We start from the raw sequence: 22,439 nt of genomic DNA, 5'->3' as shown, positions 1-22,439 counted from the left end.
TGCATACATAAACCTTCATAACTAAAAAGCCAGCCAACAGTAAAGTGAAACTTAAAAAATGTTTTTAAAATTCTTACTTCTAACTTGATACTACTAAATTCTATGAAAGGAGATCATGACAAAAAATGTGCCTGAAGCTTTCTCCAGTATGAGAACAACATACTGACCATGGTTCAGGGTACATACTTCTAACACACAATTCACAGGAATATACTGATCATTTTTAAAAGCACAAATGCAAATATAAAATTGTCTGAAGGTTTAGTCCTATGAATATATCCCTGCATTATGGAATAATGTCCGTATCAATCCATCACTCACCTACATTCATTTTGACGAAACAGATTTGTGTCTGCTAAGAATCTGAACCTAGAAGCTATTACATAAGATTTTCACTGAAAGCAAAGTTTCTTACATGTTGGATGTATTACAAAAATATAGCTGCTCTCTTTAAGGTATGCACTCTATGCCGAGTGCCTGTGCCTTGTGGAATAAACAAACCCTGCCCATGCCACAGAAGGGAAGACATGATAAATACCACCACCACAGGAAATTCAACTGCTATTATGTAATCAAGCAAAAATGTCTAAAATGTTAAAAATGGGGGCGGCACGGTGGCGCAGTGGTAGCGCTGCTGCCTCGCAGTTAGGGGACCCGGGTTCGCTTCCCGGGTCCTCCCTGCGTGGAGTTTGCATGTTCTCCCGTGTCTCGTGGGTTTCCTCCGGGCGCTCGGTTTCCTCCCACAATCCAAAGACATGCAGGTTAGGTGGATTGGTGACTCTGAATTGGCCCTAGTGTGTGCTTGGTGTGTTTGTGTGTGTCCTGCGGTGGGTTGGCACCCTGCCCAGGATTGGTTCCTGCCTTGTGCCCTGTGTTGGCTGGGATTGGCTCCAGCAGACCCCCGTGACCCTGTATTCGGATTCAGCGGGTTAGAAAATGGATGGATGGATGTTAAAAATGAGTCCAAAAAGTAATAAAATATCAAAAACAGCCCAAAATACTTCCATATATGACTGCTGAATTAAATGCAAAGCCTATATTGCTCGTCTCACTATCACATGTATTATTGTATTTAATTTATTCTTCAATGGTGCATTCCATGAACTACAGTCCCATTTACATGACCTTTTTATATTTACCACTCTCTAATTTGTTTAAAATGAAAATGGCCAAAAGATATTTTGTGAAATAGGAAACAACAGAGAATCTAAGCAAAACAATTCTATTCAGTATGATTTTATGGCTGAAAAATTTCCAAAAAAAAAAACAAACCTTAGACATCATACCCAGGCTATATCCACCCTACAATGTTTGCAAAATCTCTGTCCACACTTGAATTTTCATATTGTTTACAAATAATGACCCTGTCCATACTGAAATGCCAAAAAACGCCTATGAGGCAGACCTTTGCTTACTCTGGGCATGTCATGTCCTTGAAGGGACAGTGTAGTTAAAAATTAAAAAAAAATCAGATTTCCTTCTGCTTCATGCACTAACAACAGTATCAGCAAGCGAAGGACTCTGATAGCATGTCCACAGCATAGAAAAAGAAAGAAAATCTTTATGGAGCTGTAGAGAATTGCCCGTGTAATGTAACAGTCTTCAGATTCTTCAAAACTGGCGGCTGTCATTAAATAAAAACAAAGCAAATGTTACGGCAACACCTTAAAAATATGTTCACTTATGTTCACTTGCAAGATGATTGATTATAAGCAGCTCACAGCAATCGGAGCACATTTTGTTCCAAACGCAATTTGTAAATCTAACTCAATAGAGAAAATAAATAAATGTATATGTGTCTTTGCTTTACTGCACCGTGCTTTCGTGGCTCTCTGTCCCGTAATATTGTGAGTTTGGCTGCATTTTACACTATCCACTTAATTTTGCTGCAGAATGTGCTCATCTTTAACAAACAGATTAAGTTTAAGCAATAAATATTGATCAGAGGCTGTCACCCGAGTTTTCTACAATACAATTTTCAACGGGCTCTTAATTTTTCAGTACAATGTTGATGCCCCCAGCCACATGATTTATTGTAAAACTGTAGCAACTGGCAAGTAATTTGCTATTTAAACATGTATAAAGCATATTTTCCACTTTACAAAATGCAATATAGATACATACATGTAAACAGCACAACAATGCAAAGCAACTTTTTTTATGCCTGCTGTATCGGAAAATGTTCATCTTCTGTGAAGGGTGACCATTAGGGAATGAGCCATAAGCACAAACCAATCAAAGTGCAATTAAGAATATTGTTTTCGGAAAACCACATTTATGCCCATCCAAGCTAAATTGCTGACCCTGTTTTCTGGCTCTGGAGAACATTTTTAAATGTGTTAGTTTTCAGGGGTCAAAAACAAAAGAAGAGTTTGGATGAAAGGTGAAAAACTAGACAAATTTGTGTTTTTAAATGAAAACGCATTAGTGTGGACAGGGCCCTAGTCAACCCAACCTGCCTCAAATCAATTTACCATGATAAAAAAAAACAAAACACAAACAAATGTGGCCAGTACTGAGCAACTCATATCAATATAAATCCAGAGAAGCTAGTAGGTCAACAGAATCGCTGAAAAAACAGAGAAAAGTTACACACCCTACAATATAAAACTGTAAAAAAAGAAGCAATAAACACCAAAAACAAGCTCATAAGCATTCCCAATGAAATTTACAACAACAGTACAACAAAGCTGGTCACAGAACTAGGACAGCAAAAACTTTTGGGCCAATCGACACATCCACACATATAACCTGCTTTGATATATCAGTATGATTATGTCTGTGTGTTAGCTGAATTTCTTAATTTAGATTGAATATGTCTCTGAAGTGTGAAAATAAAAAGAAACATTTTCATAAAGGTTATAACCGGAAAGACTCAAAGCAATAATTTCAGCATCAAAGGAGTAACATTTTGTACCTAAAGATTATTGCTAATTGAAAAGAGTGCAGATGGAGGTTCACACAGTCAGACACCAGAAGTCATTGCAGCTTGGGCACAAATATTTCCTTGGCAAAGTTGGGTGACGTGAGAGGCAGAAAGAATGAAACTGTCCACATCCACAACACCAACACAATTTAAACTCAAGCGGTGTACTTTTTGTTGTACTATCATTTTTCCAACAAGTATTTTAAAAGTTTTTTTCAGGTTTGGGAGTAGGAGGAGGAAAAATAAAAAACTAGAATGAATTTGGGGCTACTTGCTTTTTCTGCATAAAGCAGGGTAGTGCCAATACAAATGATTTCAGAAAAGGTATTCTTTGAATAGAATCATATTTCAAAAGTATTACTTTTCATTACAGCTTCATCACAGTAATAGCTGCAGTTAATATTAGCATTAATTTGTGTTTGCTTTTCAGCACCAAACTCTTCCACTATGACAATGCATGATGTTTTAGGGTTTTATAGGTACTGTACTATTTTAAGAATTATGACCATACAAAAAATATATATAAAAATATAAAAGGCTTGTGTAACAAAGTGAACTTTGCTCAAAACCATATTTCAGAATCAATATATCTAACAGGCTCTTGTCTGCTACACTGCACTGACCTTATTGTAATAAGAACACGGCACTTCAAAATCACAGATCATATTATGGATGTGACTGGCGGCAGAATTTCTACTAAAATGATGCCTTAATGTGGGTAATCTAAGTGTGAGTGTGGAGTTTTGGACAAAACATGTTTACTGTTAAGCTGTATTTAAGCATTTATGCCTGGTAAACTGAGAAAAAAAAAAACTGAAAGGACAAACTCGGGGTCACAAGGGCTGAAAGGAGAAAACAGCAGAATTTTTTTTTTTTACCTCGTCCAGGTCACTCAGCTAACACTCTGAAGACAGTAGGAATAATGTGTGCCCAAAAAAAAAAAAAAATCACTTGGAATAGTATAAGCATCAAGTGAACATGTTGTAAACCCTCAACAGGAGCTTAAAGATGTTTCAATTAAAATGGAAAATCTGGTATGTTAAAATTATTATCTGTATGACATTAGAACAAGGATGGACAAAATAAAGGAATATACCTGTAAGAGGTCTAGAATGTGAATACCATAACTTTTAAGTGGCTATAAAAATGTTTAGGACTTTCAATTAACAACTAACAGTGCTTTAAGGATGGGTAATATAAAGTAATTAAATCTATGCAGCTGCAGACATAGCGAGGAATCCCAAAGTGGCATGCTGTACTCAGTGCCACAATAAAAGCACAAATTGGACGGAGTGGTGGCTCTGAGGCTAAGGATCTGCACTGGTATCCCGAAGGTTGCCTGTTTGAATCCCCATCACTGCCAAAAGAGATCCTACTCTGCTGGGCCCTTGATGAAGGCCCTTAACCTTCAATTGCTCTAGGGGCGCTGTACAATGGCTGACCCTGCGCTCTGACCCCAAGTGGTATGCGAAAACTAACAAAATCCTAATACAAGAAATTGTATAAGGAGAAATAAAGAACAACAAATAAAGTACTTAAAACATTAATGTCTACAGCCACTGAATTGCAAACATGGAAAATATTCTGGACAATGCTGCTACCAAGAAAATCACGTATTAAAAGTTCTATAGGCCTCAGCATTATAGAATGCTGAACTGACAGATCTGCTGATTTTACCTGAAATAACATCTGGGAGTTTTCATCTTCCTTGCTTGGGTCATCACTGTCATTGTTTGATTCAGAGGCTGTCAATTTAGAAACACTTCCTGAGCGGCTCTGTTTTACCTCAGAAGTAGGGGTTGAGGGGCTGACGTTTAACGCTGTTAATAAATATATAATAAAAAAAAAGACATACTCTTACACATCTAACACTAGAATTCATATTCAATATAGTAAAACAATGCTGCACTTCTATCAGTCTATCTGGAGTTCCTTCACCTCCAGATGTTCTTAGATGTTTAACTCCTCAATATCACCAGTGTGTGGCTTTTTTTCTCCCCAGATAGCATATCCTCTGTTTATACTCAATGGAATACACAAAGATGGGGAAACTGATTCTTGGAAATGTGACTGAATCTATCATTCTTTGGTGTCATATAGAAGAGGATGTGATTTTGTCGAAAATGCGATATGGACAGTTAAATAGATAAGGCCAGTTAATATCCCTTTATCTTTTATAAAAACTATTGTTTGTGCAGAGTGGCTTATAGCATGAGAGATCCATTTAAACAGTGGTTTTCAGATCAGAGTATGTATTTCAGCAATGTCATGCCCCATTTCAAACTGAACTCTGTTCTTCACTACCTACCCTAAAATGTTAGGAATCACTCTTGCTTTTTATATATAGAGGTTAATTGCAAGCATAATCAGAGTTTCGTAAGAAAGTAAAGAAAAGCCAAGCAAAATGACACCTTTTATTGGCTAACTAAAAAGATTACAATATGCAAGCTTTCGAGGCAACTCAGGCCCCTTCTTCAGGCAAGATGTAATCAAGAAAGTAAGAAAGTAAACAATAACACATTATAAATGGATTACTACAAATAACTTCTAGCACTTCAGGAGGTACAGCAAAAGAGAGCAAGTCAAATGCAACATCTTGCTTTAATTTCTTTAGACTGGTGTAATAAATATCTGTGAAATACTACCACTTAAGAAAGTGGAACAAGTTTAATACAATAAATAACCATTGTGTGTTCTCCATACCAGTTTATCTGAAAGGTTTTTGGCTAAATTCAAAAAGATGAATTGTTGCTTCAAGAGAGTGCACACAAGATAAAATAACAACTATACATTAAGATTCGAACAATAAATATAAGCATAAAGCCAGAATCAAGACCTGTCAACCTCCTGGAAATCTCTTGGCTTATAAGTAGCGTGCCAACTAAATGAGATCACAATCCAATGGGATTAATATATTAGATGCGTGTTTTCAAACTGGCCAGTTGGTAACTGGGTAAGACGCACCGTGGTAAGGATTTTGATTATCTTTTACTTTATCCACGCATACGAAGAACAGAGAAATGTCTAAAAATAAATAGCTTACTAATATAGAAAATTACACTGCAATACCATTCTACTGTCAAAAGCTAAACTATATGTAGTTTATTTAAGAACACACTGCAGAGCAAGAATCCTTACAAGATGTTGTAGAAAGTGAAAGAAATTTCTAATACTAAAAAATATAAAAACTTTTCAGCATTTATCATATAATTTACCATAATCAGAAAAATATGTAAAATATCAACCTCCTGCCCTTTTTATTGTGAAGTAACATAAGTTCCATTTGCGCCTCGATTGACTTTAAACTAGCAACTATTGTACAAAGCTGAGCAAGAGGCACAAGAAAAGAACTCTCCCATATGGTGCGCTAATATAATACAAAATACTTTAAAACACAGCGCCCAAGTCAGTTTAGCACTGTAAAGCAATCTGACAGCATGTTCTAAATTTTGTGACGGACACCATTGTGCTGCCACTGTACATTTCATCAGAAACAGTCCTAACAAAAATATTTTTTTCTCCATTCTAATTGCAAATAACAAAATATCATTATCTGACATTTATTTGTGCTTTTTTTTTATTCCTCGCCTAGTTCTGTCTGCCAGCTTTCCAACCATGATGTATGGAAGTCTATTTTTATTGCCATTTCTTGTACTGAAATGTACTGAGCAGAAAAAGAAGTAAGAGATCATAATGGGGAATAATAGCAAAGCACTACAAGTTTCAATTAATGCAATCAGGGCAGTAGCATGGGAGAAGGATAGAATCTTCAATTAATACTAGAAAAATGTTGTAAATTAGATATAAACCAAATTGAACCACTTTAGAATTTCTGCAACCTGTAGACATTAATGGTTTCCCACTGAGATATTGCAAAACGTAAGGATGAATGTACTATATAATAATTTAAATAAGGCACCACTTCGTAGCAAATAAAATGTATATGGCATTACAATTCTTATTGCTTTGCAAAGCAAACAGACAACACTTAAAATGTTTTAAAAAATGAGTGAACAGCCAACTGGCTTACATGGAGCACAATTCTAAGTGTTTTATTAAAGTGGCACACAGCAGCCCATACAGGGCAAATTCAGTCCCATCCTCACTCCATCTTTTTGCTTTTTCCATTCTGCCACAGTATAACAAACATGAGACATCAAAGAGACAAGCCTCTATTCAGTTTCCAATCTTCCTAACACCAGTCTTCTTCTTTCCTTGTGGCTGCACTGTACTTTCAGGTGAGTGCACAAACACAGGATCATGCTCTTTAAGTGCTGTGTATGTGCAACCCCCTTAGCACCTCCTGTGAGCTCATTTTAAGGCTGACTTCTCCAAATATTCTCACCACTGCTGACAGCCTGTGACAACCTAAGAAGCGTGTCCCACTTAAGTCTGCATTATCTTGTTGAAAGCTGATTCTAAATATTAGAATTTGAGATACAATTGTTTACAGTTCTTTTGGATTTTCCTTAATCAGGGCAAAGGCAGGTGAATGGACTTGCTCACGGTCACACAGTGTCAGTAACTGGATTTGAACCCACAACCTCAGGGTCTAAAGCCTTAACCACTACACCACACTACCTTCCAATAATATTAAGCCTTACACTTACAAATTTTGTAGCCAGAAAAACCCTTAGATAGTTACATAAGTACTTCTGATACACCCAATTTACTGATGGCACTATAACAGTTGCCCATTGTCTCACAAAACTTCCTGTGTGAAGCTGTGTAATACAGCTAGTTCTAACATATAAAGTAATAGTTTAAAAAAACTTTTTGTTTTTATAAAGAAGTGTTTGTTGTGTTAATCAGAAACTCTAAATTGGCCTGATGTACTAGAGTATGGATGCTTGCCAGAGTGTGTTCTGTATTGCCTTATCCAGGGTAAATTTTTTCCTAATACACAGTATTACAGATCAAGCACTGCCTTTGAACTGGAATAAGCAGATTAGAAAATAAGTGGATATATAATTATTAACAAGGACATGAACTACACAGAAACTTGCTATACGGAATCACGTTTATGGCATTTGCTTGGCATGAGTCTTCAAGTCAGCTAAGCAAGTGGAACACCTTGTGCCTTGCCATTATTGTCAAAATAAGACAGGTGTGGAACATTCTAGTCCTCAATACACAACATCACTTTTGTTTTTTCTGACTACGCACAAAATTCAGGTGCTACCCATTGTGGAGCAGGCTATAAAAAAAGTGCAATAAAGTGAACCTGAAAAAATGACACTAAAGTAAAAGTTTTATACCTGGTATAAAAACATTTCGGGCTGCAGATTCCAACTCACTGGTCTTGCTATTGGAGCTATCAGGCTTTTCTTTGGCCACGGCCATTTTCACAGGATTCTTGGCCTTATTCGACATTGCTTTTTTAACGTTGTTAAGAGTTGCATTATGGTTTGTTTTTGTGTATGCTGCCGTTTTAGACTCGGACCTTGCTTTTGAAGGAGTAATTAACTTCTGGGGAAAAAAAGTAAACTATAACAAATAAAATTACACCACCATTTTACAGAAAAAAAATTCTTTGCCAGCTCTACCGATGATGAATTCTCAGTCGGTCCAGGTTCAGACTAGTTGCCTCTTAAATGTAAATTCACAGTTTTACATTTCTGGTATCTTTGAAATTAAAGCCAAAAACCTACAGCATATTAACCTCATGATGCTACCACTGTAAAGGTGACTTAATTTTAAGCCACAAAAAGCTCTGCCCTGATGTTTCAAATACAATTAAACTTTAAGGGTTTAAAAATACTACTGCCATGGTGGAGCATAAGGGTAATATGCAATCTCCTTAAAACCAACATTACAAAAGTACAGACTGGCATCACTAATTGGGAGACCTTTGCCAGAAAACAACCCTAATAGTACCACATGGTTCAGCAAGTGGCTAATCATTTTGAGTTCTACTGCCCCTCTGATACGAGTATGACAGAGAGTAAAATTGAGAAAATTTAGGTTATTATCCCTGGGATGGTGTGAGACTAGTGCTCAAATGGCCATACAAATTGTAATAGCTCCAAACAGTTTGTGTGTGTGTTGTGATGAACATGCAACCTGCAGAGGATATTATTATCTGGTAGTTATATAGTGTGTAGGCTCAGTAACGTAAATAAAACAAATACATTTTAATTTATTGATTTAATGCTGCATGCGAACAGGACTACTAAGCAGTAAAAGAAACCCGACCAAAACCTAAAGATGGGGATGAATATAATATTAAGAGAGTCAAGACGAAACATGTAGAGATGTGATTATGTATTCAATAAAGTTTAAACACTCATCTGCTTCAAATAGGAGATAAACCACAATCTACTGGGGACATTTGGTCAGGCAGCATGCACTGGTATAGCACATTGCCGCATCCATTACATGACGAAAACAGCTCAGGGTCCTCGTTGGCAACCCTTCAGCCAGACACGCGGTCTAGCCCCCTCAACGGAAATGACCCTCTATCTGCCGCAGCCAGGTGTTACATGTGCGTGGCCTTGGCCTGGTTCAGCTGCTCGGGTCCTCAACAATCGGGATCCTGCGAGCTGGATCACCCTTGGGGAGTCGTGCCACATGGCTATAGTGCCATAACTGACTCTCCCTCACAATGCAGGTAATGTACCTCATTTGGGACACAAAGTCAAACCAAACCCAATGATTATCTGAAAAGATACAGTACCAAAGGAGTTGAGTCTTTGTCTCTGGATAGCGTCCATGTCTCACAACCATATAGCAAAACAGGAAGCAACAGGACTCTAAAGACTTGGACCTTCATACTTCTGCAAAAATATTGGGAGAACCGCACACCCCTTTCCAGAGACCTCATGACACTCCACGCTCTCCCAATCCATCTGAATGTCACTGCCGAGGTAAGTAAACCTCTTGACGAGGTCGACATTGTCTCTGCAGACAGACACACTGCTGGCTGTGCCCAGGAGGTCATTAAAGGCCTGGATCTTGGTTTTTATCTAGGACACTTGCAAGCCCAGATATTCAGACTCCTCACTCAGTCTCTCAAGAGCCCCAATTAGAGCCTCCATTGGCTCCACAAAGATCACAGCATTGTCAGCAAAGTCAAGATCAGTTAATCGTTCTTCACCAACAGATACCTCACAGCTACTAAACTCCACAACCTTGCCCAACACTCAGTCCATGCAAGCACCGAACTGAGTAGGAGCAAAAACATACTCCTGACAAACCCCAGAATCAATTGGGAACAACACAGAGATTCTTCCTCTACTCTGCACAGCACTCACAGTACCAGTATACAGGCCGGTCATGATATCCAGCAACTTCAGGGGGGGGATCCAGCAATTCCTCAGGATGTCCCACAGGGCGGCTTGATCAATTAAGTCGAACGCTTAACGAAAATCAACAAAAGCTGCAAAGAAACTATGGTGATATTCAAATTTTAATTTCCAGGAGAACCCCCAGTTCCAGGATCGGATGGAACGGTAGACTTCTTAGGTTTAAATCCAGACTGCTCCAGTCACTGGTAGGTGAGCAAGTGATCGCAGACCCTATTAAGGATGACCCTAGCAAGGACTTTATCCAGCACAGAAAGCAGTGTTATCCCTGTGTAGTTGCCGCAATCCAGGCGGTCACCGTTCCCTTTACAGATAGGGACGACAACTCCCATTTTTCAGTCAGTTTGGATGACGCCCATCTCCTAAATGGAAGCAAAGATTGTTTGTAATACCAGGAGGACAACCTTGCCACCAGCCTGGAGAAGTTCATCCCGGATACCTCAGATCCCTGCATTCACTCCTACCCTCAGCTGGTTCATCACCTGTGCAATCTCTGAGACTGGGTTGTTCACAGCTAATTGGAGGATCAGCCTCAAGAAGAGTGGACCCATAAATGTCCAGTAAATCAGAATTAAACAGCTGCTCAAAGTAGCCAGCCCAACAGGTCATAACTACAGCATCACTCGGGATATTTGAGATTACATATACAATTGCAAAGTAAGATGCATGACACTTGGCTTATGTGACAGAGTTACTCCCTGATCAAAATCAGTAATTAGGGTGGTTTTTAGTAATGTCGTACTTCGTTTAGCTAAAGTAAAGAGGATTTCATAAATATCAATAGTGTTTGTTATTTAGTCTAATATGTCAAAATATCCATGAGCGGATAAGTCTGCCTAGCTTTAATATTCAACAATAATCAGTATATAACACAGACGGTATAGCTAATAAAGCCATTAGGTTCTACCGATTTAAATTTAAGAAGCTTTACAATGCTTTGGCAGATTGTACAGACAGAATCTATTCAATTTCATTTCATAAGACATGGCTTGGGCAGATGCAACAATTTGGGACGAATGCTCAGTTACTGAACCAGTAGTTCTGCAGTCATACAGATTTAAAAGGTACATTTCATACAGTGTTGTACGCGTTTATTCCTAAATTAAGAAACAATGAAAAATTCTCAGTGCAAGAATAATTAGACATAATATTGTACTAACAACAACCACATGACAGCAAAAGCTGAAAAGGATATTAAAAAGCCAAAAAGCAGTTGGGGAATGCTGCGTAAAAGACAAGGGTCAACCTTAAGCATCTTATTCAGCACTTTAGCAGTCAGAAAATGGAAGGAAGAGTATGGGGAATTCAAATATACAGAAAAGGGTAGGCATTCTCAGTTCATATTTTTCTGAAAATCCCATCGCCTCCCAGAATCTGCAAGGGATATTTCTGAAATACTAAATGATTTGTATATTTGCGACGGAGAAGTCCTACTGGGATTGAAAAGGTTACAATGAAGCAAATTAGTGAGACCAAATAATATTTTCTGAAGTGAGTTAAAGGAAGACATTCATTCTGTATAAACTTTAAACAAGTATTTGGAAATCACTGCACCTTGGTGAAATTCCTAAAGAGTATTAACCAGCAAATGTTTTACCATTAAATAAAAAGTAACTGGACTCACCGTAACAACTACAGAATTAACTAGCATAATGTGTATCACAGTGTAAATTAATACAAGAAATTATTTAAGTACAGATTAAGCAATATATATCAAGTGCAAATGTTAACTAAAAGAATGAGTCACACTAATGTGAGAAACACTAGTATTTTATAAGACAGCAAGAAAAGCATTTGATCACAGTAATGTATACAATTTTATTTATTTTAATTTTCAAAAAGCTTTTGATAACCTCCCTCAAACTAAAAGAAGTGAGACTTCAAGGTGCAGTAAGCAAATGGGTACACTATTGGCTCAAAAAATAAAAGCAAAGGGTTAGAGAATGAAAACATTTAGCCAGTTCAGTGTTCCAAGTGGTATCCTACTGGGACCTGTACAGAGGCAACTGCCATAATTTAATTTATATAAAGAAAAGCAGGCAGGCAGTAAATTCTGTGCAAAGCAAATTTAAAGTACGACAAATTTGAGAGTAGAAGTTAACAGTATTGAGAGTAGAAATTAAAGTATGAAACAGTGGTCTGAAACCTACTAGAATGACATATGAATTGTAGTGGAGGCCAGTAAGATGTTGGGTTTCATACAATGTTCTGTTGGTCAAAGGTCAAAAGAGGTTAATTGAAAGCTATACAATTCACTTGCGAAGAGTGAAAATACAATTAAAATCACTTTTAGAAAGTCCATAGGAGAGCCATAGAATGACAACTGGACTGCAAAGTACGAACTACAACCAAAGGCAAAAGCAAACAGAGATTAAGAGGTGACTTGAGTACACAAAATTACTAAGAAAGTAGCTCCTTGACTAGAACACAGGCACAAATGTAGAAGCTGATTAATGGTATGTTTTGGACAAATATTAAAAGTTTTTTTCTACCACACAGGATAATAGATATATGCAATAAACCTAGTAGTGTACTAGTTACAAGTACTATGAAGACCTACACATTTCAACTTGACCATAACAAGAAGGTTAGATGAATAAATATTGATGTACAGTTTTGGGCTAAATGATCTGGTGTCATTAAAAATATGGATGTTCTTTTTAAAATGTCTTGGCACAAGATACTGTATGTTACCGCTAACCTCAAGATGGTAGTAAAGGGTAAATGGCATTCTACCCAGTAACAGAACATTTAATAACACGCTTTGTTTAGTTAGCATATTAGGGGTATCTCAGGTACCTTTATTGCATCTAAAGACCCCAATCTTCAGTTTAGGGATAGCTCTGGAACATAAGACTAGACCACAGCTAATCAATTTTAAAGAGATACCTAAAACGATACCCAAGAACTAATATGTTTATCCAATTTAAAATAGTACTGTTATTCCCTAATTACTTAATTCAGAGCATTGGTAACAAAAAAATCTCATTTTTGTATATTTAGGTTAACTTGCTTTTGTAACCTGGGTTAGGGTGGCATACAGGAGATTCCCCACCTACATCCTATAATATACATGTTTTCATTGTCTCTTATGATCATTTTAGCCAAGCTCCTAGTTTATCCACTGGCATAACCTTCCTCAGCTATATTTTTGGCAGCATCAAACATTGTGGCTGACAATGAGTTCTCTTTACAAAAGCTGACGTTTAAGAGGAATAACATTAGGTTGAACACAAAATATGAAGTGTGTTGTCGTATCAATTATCATGGGCCCTTTTCCAAGTCCTAAGCATGCTGTTCACTGTTGGCTATTAGTATTACCACTGTGAAGGAAAAGGTCATTAAAACATCATAAGCAGGAAGTGAAAACCTTCACTGATACTGAACCCCAGTGCTCAGTTGGTCCAAGTGAAAATGGGTAACTTCAATTTCACATGGCTGAAATTTGTGAAGTGCACTCTGCAGGATGTAGGTGATACCCGGGGAAAGGGATGCATTCGGCCAGGAAACAACTGCAGGCAGTGAAAAAGAATTTTAAACAGATAGAGTTTTAATTCTATTGTTAACATAGATTGCGTGAGTGGGGTGAAGAAATAGTAGGCTGTTAAGTTGTACAAGCACTTACGGTTATGGATCTAATGAATGTTTTTTAAAATAACTTCAATGCAAAATATGGAAAGAATACAGTACTCCCTGTAGTATCGGGATTCTCTTGTCAGTAGTCTTTACAGTATATCTGTCCTTATTAGTTGAGATGCAATTATTTTTCTTGGGTTATCAGAGATTATGGCTAATTAACAGATTCAAACTTAAATGAAGAGGCAATGTTGGGTGTATGTTGGAATATATCCAAGATTGAGAGGGTAAAAAACACTTCATGAGCTCAAGCAAAAGACCCTGATGGTATTTGAAAAACAGTTTGATTAGATAACTGTTTTTTACTGTGGCTATTAGCCTAAATGCCAAATCTGAATGACTATATAATTATTAATAAAGTGTTGTTTAATATGATGGCAAGTTGATACTGGTTTACATTAGTAAACGTTTTGATGTTTTAAAGATAGTTTTGCATTGTTAATTTCAGATGACTAGTTTAGAACTGTAGTGTGCACTGCTTTGCTGCACAATAAATTAAAAAGGCATTTTAGTATATTTTGCTAGTTTTACTTCAGTGTTAGGAATGTGTAAAATTTGGAAAATATCTCTGCGACAATAAAAACTGATCAGCATCTTCACTCTATTACACATCTGAACAAAGATAACAATAGTAAAATAGTAACATTTATTTTCTATACTACTGGCTCATTTACTAAAAGAGAGGTTGAACAAGTATGATAAAAATGTGGTAAAAGATTAGTTGTAAATGTATTATATTTAAGGGTGTAACAATGTACAAATCTCACAACATATTATGTATTTTCATTTTTGCCTCAAGTTACAGTATGCTTTATGTTGTTGATTTTAATATTCACAAAGGTGTGAAAGCTACACTTTTAACCAAATGTTTTGCTCACCTGCTAAACTTGGTAGGGTTCTTCTAAATTATTAATGGATCAACTGTCATAATTGTGAATTGGATATAGTGGTTACTTCTTACAGTATATTTTAGCCTTTGACACCATTGACCATTCAATTCTATTATATAAGCTAGAAAATTATGTTGGGCTTTCAGGTAGCATTTATCAGGAAGTACACTGCACATAATGCAGCAACAAGGAACTAGGAATGTCTGTGTCTTGGACCTCACAAACAGGTCCAAACAGCTCTTCTGTCCGATGAAATAAAGAAAAAGGGCCCTTCGTACACCACTGGCTCTATCAGGCAGCACATTATTGGCTGTAACAAGAAAAGTGGCAAAAATGACTGTGCTGGATGCTCAGCAGGCAGTTACTAAGTCTGATATGACCAATGATTTTCAGCCATGTACATTGACATGACTTGGTGAAGACAGCCCTAATCACTACAAGTTGTGTAATGGGACATCAGCCTTAGGCTTTGTAATGTTACAATCTAAATACTCCAAATACTGAGATTCATAAATAAATCTTGAATAGTTCCAATTTTTTTTTACTGTTATCTAAATTTGGCCTAGTAACAGTAAGAACTTTTAAAGCTGTCCAATTTTTACACGTGGACAGCTTTTAGATGAGAAAAGAAGTTAGCCTGGAGCTCTTTTGGATTGCAGATGCATGGCTCTTTAAGTACAAGCCAAAACACAGGTGGCTCCTGTGACAAGGTTACTCAGGGCAAATGACAAATAAACTGTTGCTTTTTGCCAGAGCCCTGAATGATGGCTACTTTGCAGGAAGCAAGCAGAGTCAAATACTGGGAGAATGGACATAAAAGGAAGTGAGAAGGAGTCAGTTAAATGTCTTGTGGATCACGCAAGTGGACAACTCATCCCACATGATTGCGCATACAAGTGTTTTTAAGCTGACTGGGACAGCTTAGATGTATTGCATTTGCTTATTTGAAACTTTGTATTGTTTCATGTCTCCTTTGTATTTTGCTTCTACAAGATCAACCTAATGTAACTGCTCTTATTTTGCCCACTTTAATCCAGGTATGGGTGTTCCCAAGCTGGAGCTTCGTCACATTAGTGAAATAAAAATGAAAAAATTAGTAAAGAATATTTTTCCAATAGTGAAAAGAAACAACTAGGCTGGCCTCTTACCAACCTGCAGGGACAGCTTTGTAATACTGTCCGAGGAGTTGCTGCTGTCACTGTCTGAGCCTTTTTCCTCTTCTTGCTCTTTCTTCCTGCCCCTGCCTGCCGTCTTCTCAGAGGTCTGGGATGGATTTGGAGTACATTTTTTTGAGGCTAAAGAAGCAGCATTTTTTCCCTTTATTTTGCTGTTTGACGGTTTATTCAATAACTGTTGAGAAAACAAATTAAGTGTTGGTACACTCAGTTTGTGGATGACAAACAAAAACAAGATTAAAAGAAAGTGCACTATACAGGTGGATGAGGTATGGCTAAAGTAAGACACAGATTATAGGAGCTTATAATGACATGATGATAAAGTATGACCAATCTGTATGCTTTCCAAAGCAGTAAGGAAATACTCAGATTAAAATCTGATCTAGTTTTTTTAAGCCGCCTTCTTCTAGTGATTCTATTGAAAGGTTCTATTTAAAATAAGTTTTTGATTGAATGGTAAAGCACAGGCACAGTCTTGGCAGAAATGAGTTGCAGGTGTGCCATGTCAAGAAGAATCCAACAGTCTTAATTCTTTGAGGGCTGAATATTTTTTCCAAAAAACTCAGTTTTATGGAAAGCACACAAAGCAATGGTCTCACACATAAGTCAAGATAAAACATCAGTTGCTACGTGCTGTGGCTGCTGTTGGTGCATGTTTAGCATCTCTGGAGGCAGTGGCTGTGTGGGGGCACCTTGTTGGTCAACAGGAATGCACGGTGGGCCAGCTGCCTGGCTGTCTTCGCACAGCAGGTGGGTGGTGGTGACGGTTGCAGTGTGACGCAATATGGTTTGTACCTCTTGTCATCATAAGTGGTGATTCTCCAAGGCAAACGCTACACGAAAGTGTTCAGCACCACGATCAGCTGGGGACCGATCGAGATGATGCTGGTACCTCACTTTCGTTTTTGATATCCATCTCCAGATCACTTGCATCAAACTCTGAGTCCGACAGGTCAGAGTCCTATTCAACAAAATTACGTAAAACGTCCATGGAGTATTTTGCTTTGCACATTCGCTTTTGTCTCTCGCCAGATGCCGGTGCCATTTTAGAGGTTGTATACTCTTCGCTACTCGTGCATGTGTAGGGAATCGAGATTCAATCATCAAGGCTGTGTAACTTTCCTTCTAGCAAAGAGAGTCAAACTAAAACATAAGGGTGAGTTTTGTTACAGTTTATAGCTGATTATCTTCCTCTACTCCTGAATTTTGACAAAAGTCAACATCAGCCCTGAAAGAGTTAAAGTCAGCTGTTTGAGCATTTTACACATTTATCTCTAAAGTTTATCCAGTCCATGTATTGAAGGGTGAGCATGCAACACACATTACATACTAATTTTCAGAAGGATGACTTTAGGTTCATATCAGGATGCAACCTAGCAGGGCTTAAGAATTCTAAAAGTACAATTATGAAGAAAAACAAACACTATAGAAATGAAATACAAGTTAAACAAAAATCATACATACTTGTAATGGCGTCTCAACTTCACTATTGGATTCATCATTACTGTCACTATCTGAACTGTCTCCGTTTTTCACCACAGCCGCTTTTAGGGGCGTTTTTGTCACACTGGGGCTTTGTTTAGCAGGTGTGTCAAATGTTGCTTTCTTAGCAGAGCTCTGTTTAGTATTAATTTCAGGATGAGAACTGGCTTTTGAATTACCTAAATGTTTCTTAAACACAAACAGACAAATAACAAACAATTACACTTTGAGAATGTATTGTTCTTCCAACCTTAAGTAAAAAAATGTTCATTAATTTATCCTCTTAAATGTTCTAAAACAGTGATGAGTAAAATCAATCCAAGTAGGTCACAGTGGCTGCTTGTTTTTGTTCCAGCCCAATTACTTAATGATAAATCAATTATTGCTGTTAAAGCACTTATTGCTCAAGTGGCATTATTCTACTCCATTTTAGTTGTCTTGCTTTAGTTGTTAATATTTCAAACCCTTAATTGCTTATTTTAGTCTTAAACAGCTGCATTCGCGGTTTTTAATTGCTTCTTATTAGCAATAAGATGCAAATGACAAAGTAACCAGCAGTTCTCCATCAAGCTTGCTTCATTGTGCACTATTTGGTTTAATTAAATACTTAGAAGGGAGCTGAAGAGAAAAAATGAAGGTCTGAAAATTACTCATCAATCATTTAAGACTTCAAATCATTTGGATGACATCTTTAAAAAGGAAAAAAAATCTACGATGCAAGAATGACCTGACATTGCAGAGTCGGAACACTAATAAGTCATGAAATTAACTAACATCTGTTATTGGTAAGGATTGGTTTCTTGTTAATCTGAGTTGGAACAAAAACCTGCAGCCACTGTGGCCCTCCGGGAGAGATGCTACTCACCCCTGTTCTAACACAAAACACATTTCAACAGTCCCTTTCACACATGTGATCTAAGAAATTCCAAAGTAAACCCTCTGAAGAATTTAATGGGATTAACCTGGAAATGAACAAAATGTCGACAACCTTTCAGACTGAACAAACTCTTTTTTAACTCCTACAAAAGAAATACGATAATGAAGAGCAATGCTTGACTAGCTTTATTTTATGTATTTAAAATAAGGATTTTGCAGAGTGTAGTCAAATCATAAAGCCACATTCAACACAAAGCCATATATGAAGAGGTGAGAATTTGATAACCCATACTACTATTTTTAATAATAATACTATACTAAATAATAATACTATTTTTTCCTATTTTGGAAAGGTGCAAGATACTTAGTTTTCAGGGGATATGCACCTTTCCTCCACACTGCTTTTGGCATGTGCTTTGCTGCTGCCAAACTGTGCTATTCGCTCTGCTATAGGACAAAGAAAAAAAATAAACAGCTGTGAAGCAAAAGGGGAACAGCTGCATTTGTTGGTAACTTGCCTAAACAGTCTCCTTGGATGGAGAGTAACTACCTCATTTTAAAATTAAAAGAACCATTCTAAATGGTTAATGAAACTTCTCCTAAATAATGAGCTAGTCACTCAGCAGCTGTTGCACCTATACAGTACATGATAATTACCTGTTTCACACTTCTTTAACCTAGCAAGTATTTAATCTATGGAAGATGCTTGGGACTACAATATTTAGAGTTCACTATACTGAAAACATATGTGCATCTTTGGAACAAGTCAAATTAAACAACTCCAAATTTAACCTTACAGATACAGGATTTTTCCTTCAATATAGAAGACAGAAACATTTTAAAAAGTAGCCTACCAACTTTTACATATATTTATCCCCGATGCCACACTTGGGCACTTTGCATGAAGATTCAAGTAGCATCCACAAACAAAAAACATTGTGAAATAGTACTAATTCCATACATTGACATTTCACTTAAAATCTGATTTTGTATTGCTCTTTCACATTTGCATTTAAGAAGTAATAAAATGTCAGCTTTAATCTAAATGAATTGAAAAGCATATATTCTTGAGGATTAGAACTGTGCCTACCGGCTAAGGAACAAAGAATAGAAAACAAAAGGTGTGAAGGCTCACTTACTCGGGAACTTTGTGAAGAGTTACTGCTATCACTATCAGAGCTACCTTCATCACTTGCCTGCACAGGATTTGGTTTTGTAGACTTGCCTGAAACCAACGGGGTCTTTTTAATTGAGACTTGTTTAGGCGAAGACTCCACAAGGGTTTGTCGTCCCTTTGACACAGACAAACATTTCTGAAAAATAAGTAAACAAACACAAAAGTTGTCAAATGTAGGGATTTACCTTGAATCCTTTGTAACATTACTGTGACTAAGTAAGATTGAACAGCTCATTAATTACTACCTACACTACACGGGTAAGGAGTATATCACATAAGTTGATTTGTATTCCTATTAAATAAAATGGGACTATGTATTTTAATTCATCGGGGAAAGACCATGTGTTAGTTTGACATGCAATTAAGAATTTCACTGTTCTCTGTGCACGTGACAATAATACTACCAGAGTAGCAGTATAATGGCTGAAATAGTAGCGATTTGAGTCACATTTGCAGAGGCTTGTTAACTAGGAAAAGGTCAGCAATTGAGGTGAAAGAAAATGTACATAATGTAACAACTCATGACCACTCATGGAATAAATTTGGATTGAAAATGGTGTTTGAAAGAAAATAATAAATGACTACAAACCACATGAATCCATTGAAATGTCCTGATTTTTTTCTTAGCACAGACTATTTTTGCTGAAGTCATTCAATAAAAAGAAAAGAGAAAGCAGAATATTTACTTTTTTTGTTCCCCCTTAACCTTCTTGGTGTTAAACCAGAGTCTGACTCAGGTTTGGAATTAGAAGTAATTACAGTTAAACCGAGTCAAACTTGACTGACGTATAATGATCTGCGTTACAGTGTTAAGCTTAAGTGACTCTTGGAACAGTATCCTGTTGCCATCAAGTGGATTAAATAACATCATACTGCAAAAAAAAAAAAAGAATATTTCTATGCATTTTGCCTCTCTAAATTAAGTAATTAATATTGGGGCGAAGTATACAAAAAAAAGGTGTAAACAAGGAGCTGAAAATCCAGGTTTAGAACAAACTGAAACATTAGCTCAATCAAGCGAAAATGATGACAATGTGAATTGGTCATCATACATCTGACATGGATAGTGGTACTGATGAACACGACACTGTACAACTGAACATCGTGATATGTCAGGTGACTTTGGTCACCTGAATGTTCTTTGTGGTGCAAGCAGGTCCTTGTCAAAAAGGCAAAATGATTGCAATCAAGTAGAAAGACAAGAAAGATGTTAGCGCCTTAAGCACTATATATAATGTAGCAACTGTCAATGTTTGTGTCAGGGGAAATGTGGCAGTCACTAAGCCTTGCACTGTGGTGGCCTACAATAGGACAAGGGGCGTCTTGCTGTTTTATTCTGAAACAGCTGAAAAAATACTGTAACAAACACATGCAAAGAAACACACTTCTACTGTCCCGACTGCAACACTGGGCACAGCGTAGTTGACAAAACATAAAACATGAAGGACGCTACATCAGTACTGCAGTGGTCATTAGAAATAACGTTCTTACTGTATTTATGTTGACATTTCTTGACAAATTTCCATGTTTCTGTTACACGTAGTAACATTTTTTTCTTGATAAAAAAAAAAAGAGCATTTCTGACTTGTTTTTCCTGGGATGAACATTTAGCATTTTGGAAGCAATTCTAAATCTATCTGACAATGACAATGAAACTGCACTGCATTTAAAGAATATTTCATGGAACTGTATCTTAATTCTCACAGCATTTTATCAGATACTTAGTACATTAATTTATACTATGAAGCATTACAGTCCCGTACTTATTTATCAATTTATATATGGTGATCCAGATCGTCTGGATGACTTTGATTTATGCGGGGACGATTCCAGTTCGGCACGAAGACGATTCTTCATGTTGTCAGTTCGCACACTTCTCGATGATCTGGGACTTTTCAGGTGATTTTCTATGTAATAAACAATTCTATGTAAAGTAATATTGCGTAATGAAAACTGCATAATTAGATCTGGACCACCCTATACTATGAAGCATTACTTAGTCATTAACCCCATAAAAGTGAGTAATAAAATATACCATCCTTACATTTTCTACACTGTTTATCAAGTTTGAGGTCTTAGAGGAGGGATAATCTACCACAGAGCAGAATCACACAGACATAAGAGCTCACATAGAAACAATAGAAATTCTAGTTAGTGATAGCATTCTACCTATTGCAAACCCTGCAGAATGCTTTATTAATGTTTTCAAATCTTTTAGTTTCTGAAATAAAAACAATTTGGGAATCATTATTAAAATCAATATTATCTTCTATTTAAAAGAGGGAATCACAATGCATACTTTTACTGGTGCGTTGTCATCACTTTTTGAAGAATTGCTGTCATCTGTTTTGGAGCTTTTCTTCTTTTTCGCTGTACTCTTCAGTGCTGTTTGACTTTGCGTAGCTTGTTTTGGGGTGGGCAGGAAAGAGAGACTTTTTGCCACCAAATTGCTGTTGACTTCTTTATTTGGTGTTCTCGACTGTAAATGGAGCTTTGGTATAGACGAAATGTTCTAAAATAAAAACCCAAATAAAAAAAAAAAACAAGCAAAATGCGGTTCAGCGACATACGACTTTGAAGACTTAAGTCATGTAGGATTAATAAAAGACTGCCATCAATATCGAACCCATAGCCATTAACTTGCACAACTGTATTGCTGTTAAAAAAAACAAACACCTGACACACCCATGCTAGCCGCTCATCTTCACTCTCCAAAGATTCACTTCTCGAAGTCTCTCCTTTCTTTTTTGTGACAAGATTTATCTGTTTCGCAGAAGAAGAGACTTTACTGAGGCCAGGTGTTGTTCTGACTGGTGACTCAAAGGATTCTGTCACACTACTGCCTTTTAACGTGCCAATAGGCTTCTGGAGAAAGAAACAAAAAAGTGAAAAGATGGTAGAAAGACATTTCCAAGTCAGCTTTACATTTGTCAGTGAGAAAATGACAATAAGAAAGGTGAGCCAGTGAATATA

The 22,439-nt window shown here is 36.9% G+C and overlaps 1 protein-coding gene across 4 annotated transcripts in view; it reads right to left on the bottom strand.

Annotated features, from left to right (window-relative positions):
- The window catches only part of LOC120542306 (dentin sialophosphoprotein-like), a 77,766-nt gene that overhangs the window by 31,176 nt on the left and 24,151 nt on the right, over positions 1-22,439 (bottom strand). For 3 of the 4 annotated variants that reach the window (XM_039774663.1, XM_039774665.1, XM_039774667.1), the window contains exons 7-12: positions 22,152-22,331; positions 21,766-21,978; positions 19,429-19,602; positions 17,396-17,602; positions 15,905-16,106; positions 4,604-4,746 (exon numbers count right to left, since the gene is read on the bottom strand). In XM_039774663.1, coding sequence (XP_039630597.1) covers positions 4,604-4,746; positions 15,905-16,106; positions 17,396-17,602; positions 19,429-19,602; positions 21,766-21,978; positions 22,152-22,331 — 1,119 coding nt within the window. The remainder of the gene's footprint in view (positions 1-4,603; positions 4,747-15,904; positions 16,107-17,395; positions 17,603-19,428; positions 19,603-21,765; positions 21,979-22,151; positions 22,332-22,439) is intronic. The other variant, XM_039774666.1, reaches the window with a different exon arrangement.

The sequence above is a fragment of the Polypterus senegalus genome, chromosome 13 (assembly GCF_016835505.1).
Source record: "Polypterus senegalus isolate Bchr_013 chromosome 13, ASM1683550v1, whole genome shotgun sequence".
Taxonomy (NCBI): domain Eukaryota; kingdom Metazoa; phylum Chordata; class Cladistia; order Polypteriformes; family Polypteridae; genus Polypterus; species Polypterus senegalus.
The sequence above is the reverse complement of the archived record's forward strand: the minus strand, read 5'-3'. Positions and strand labels throughout refer to the sequence as shown.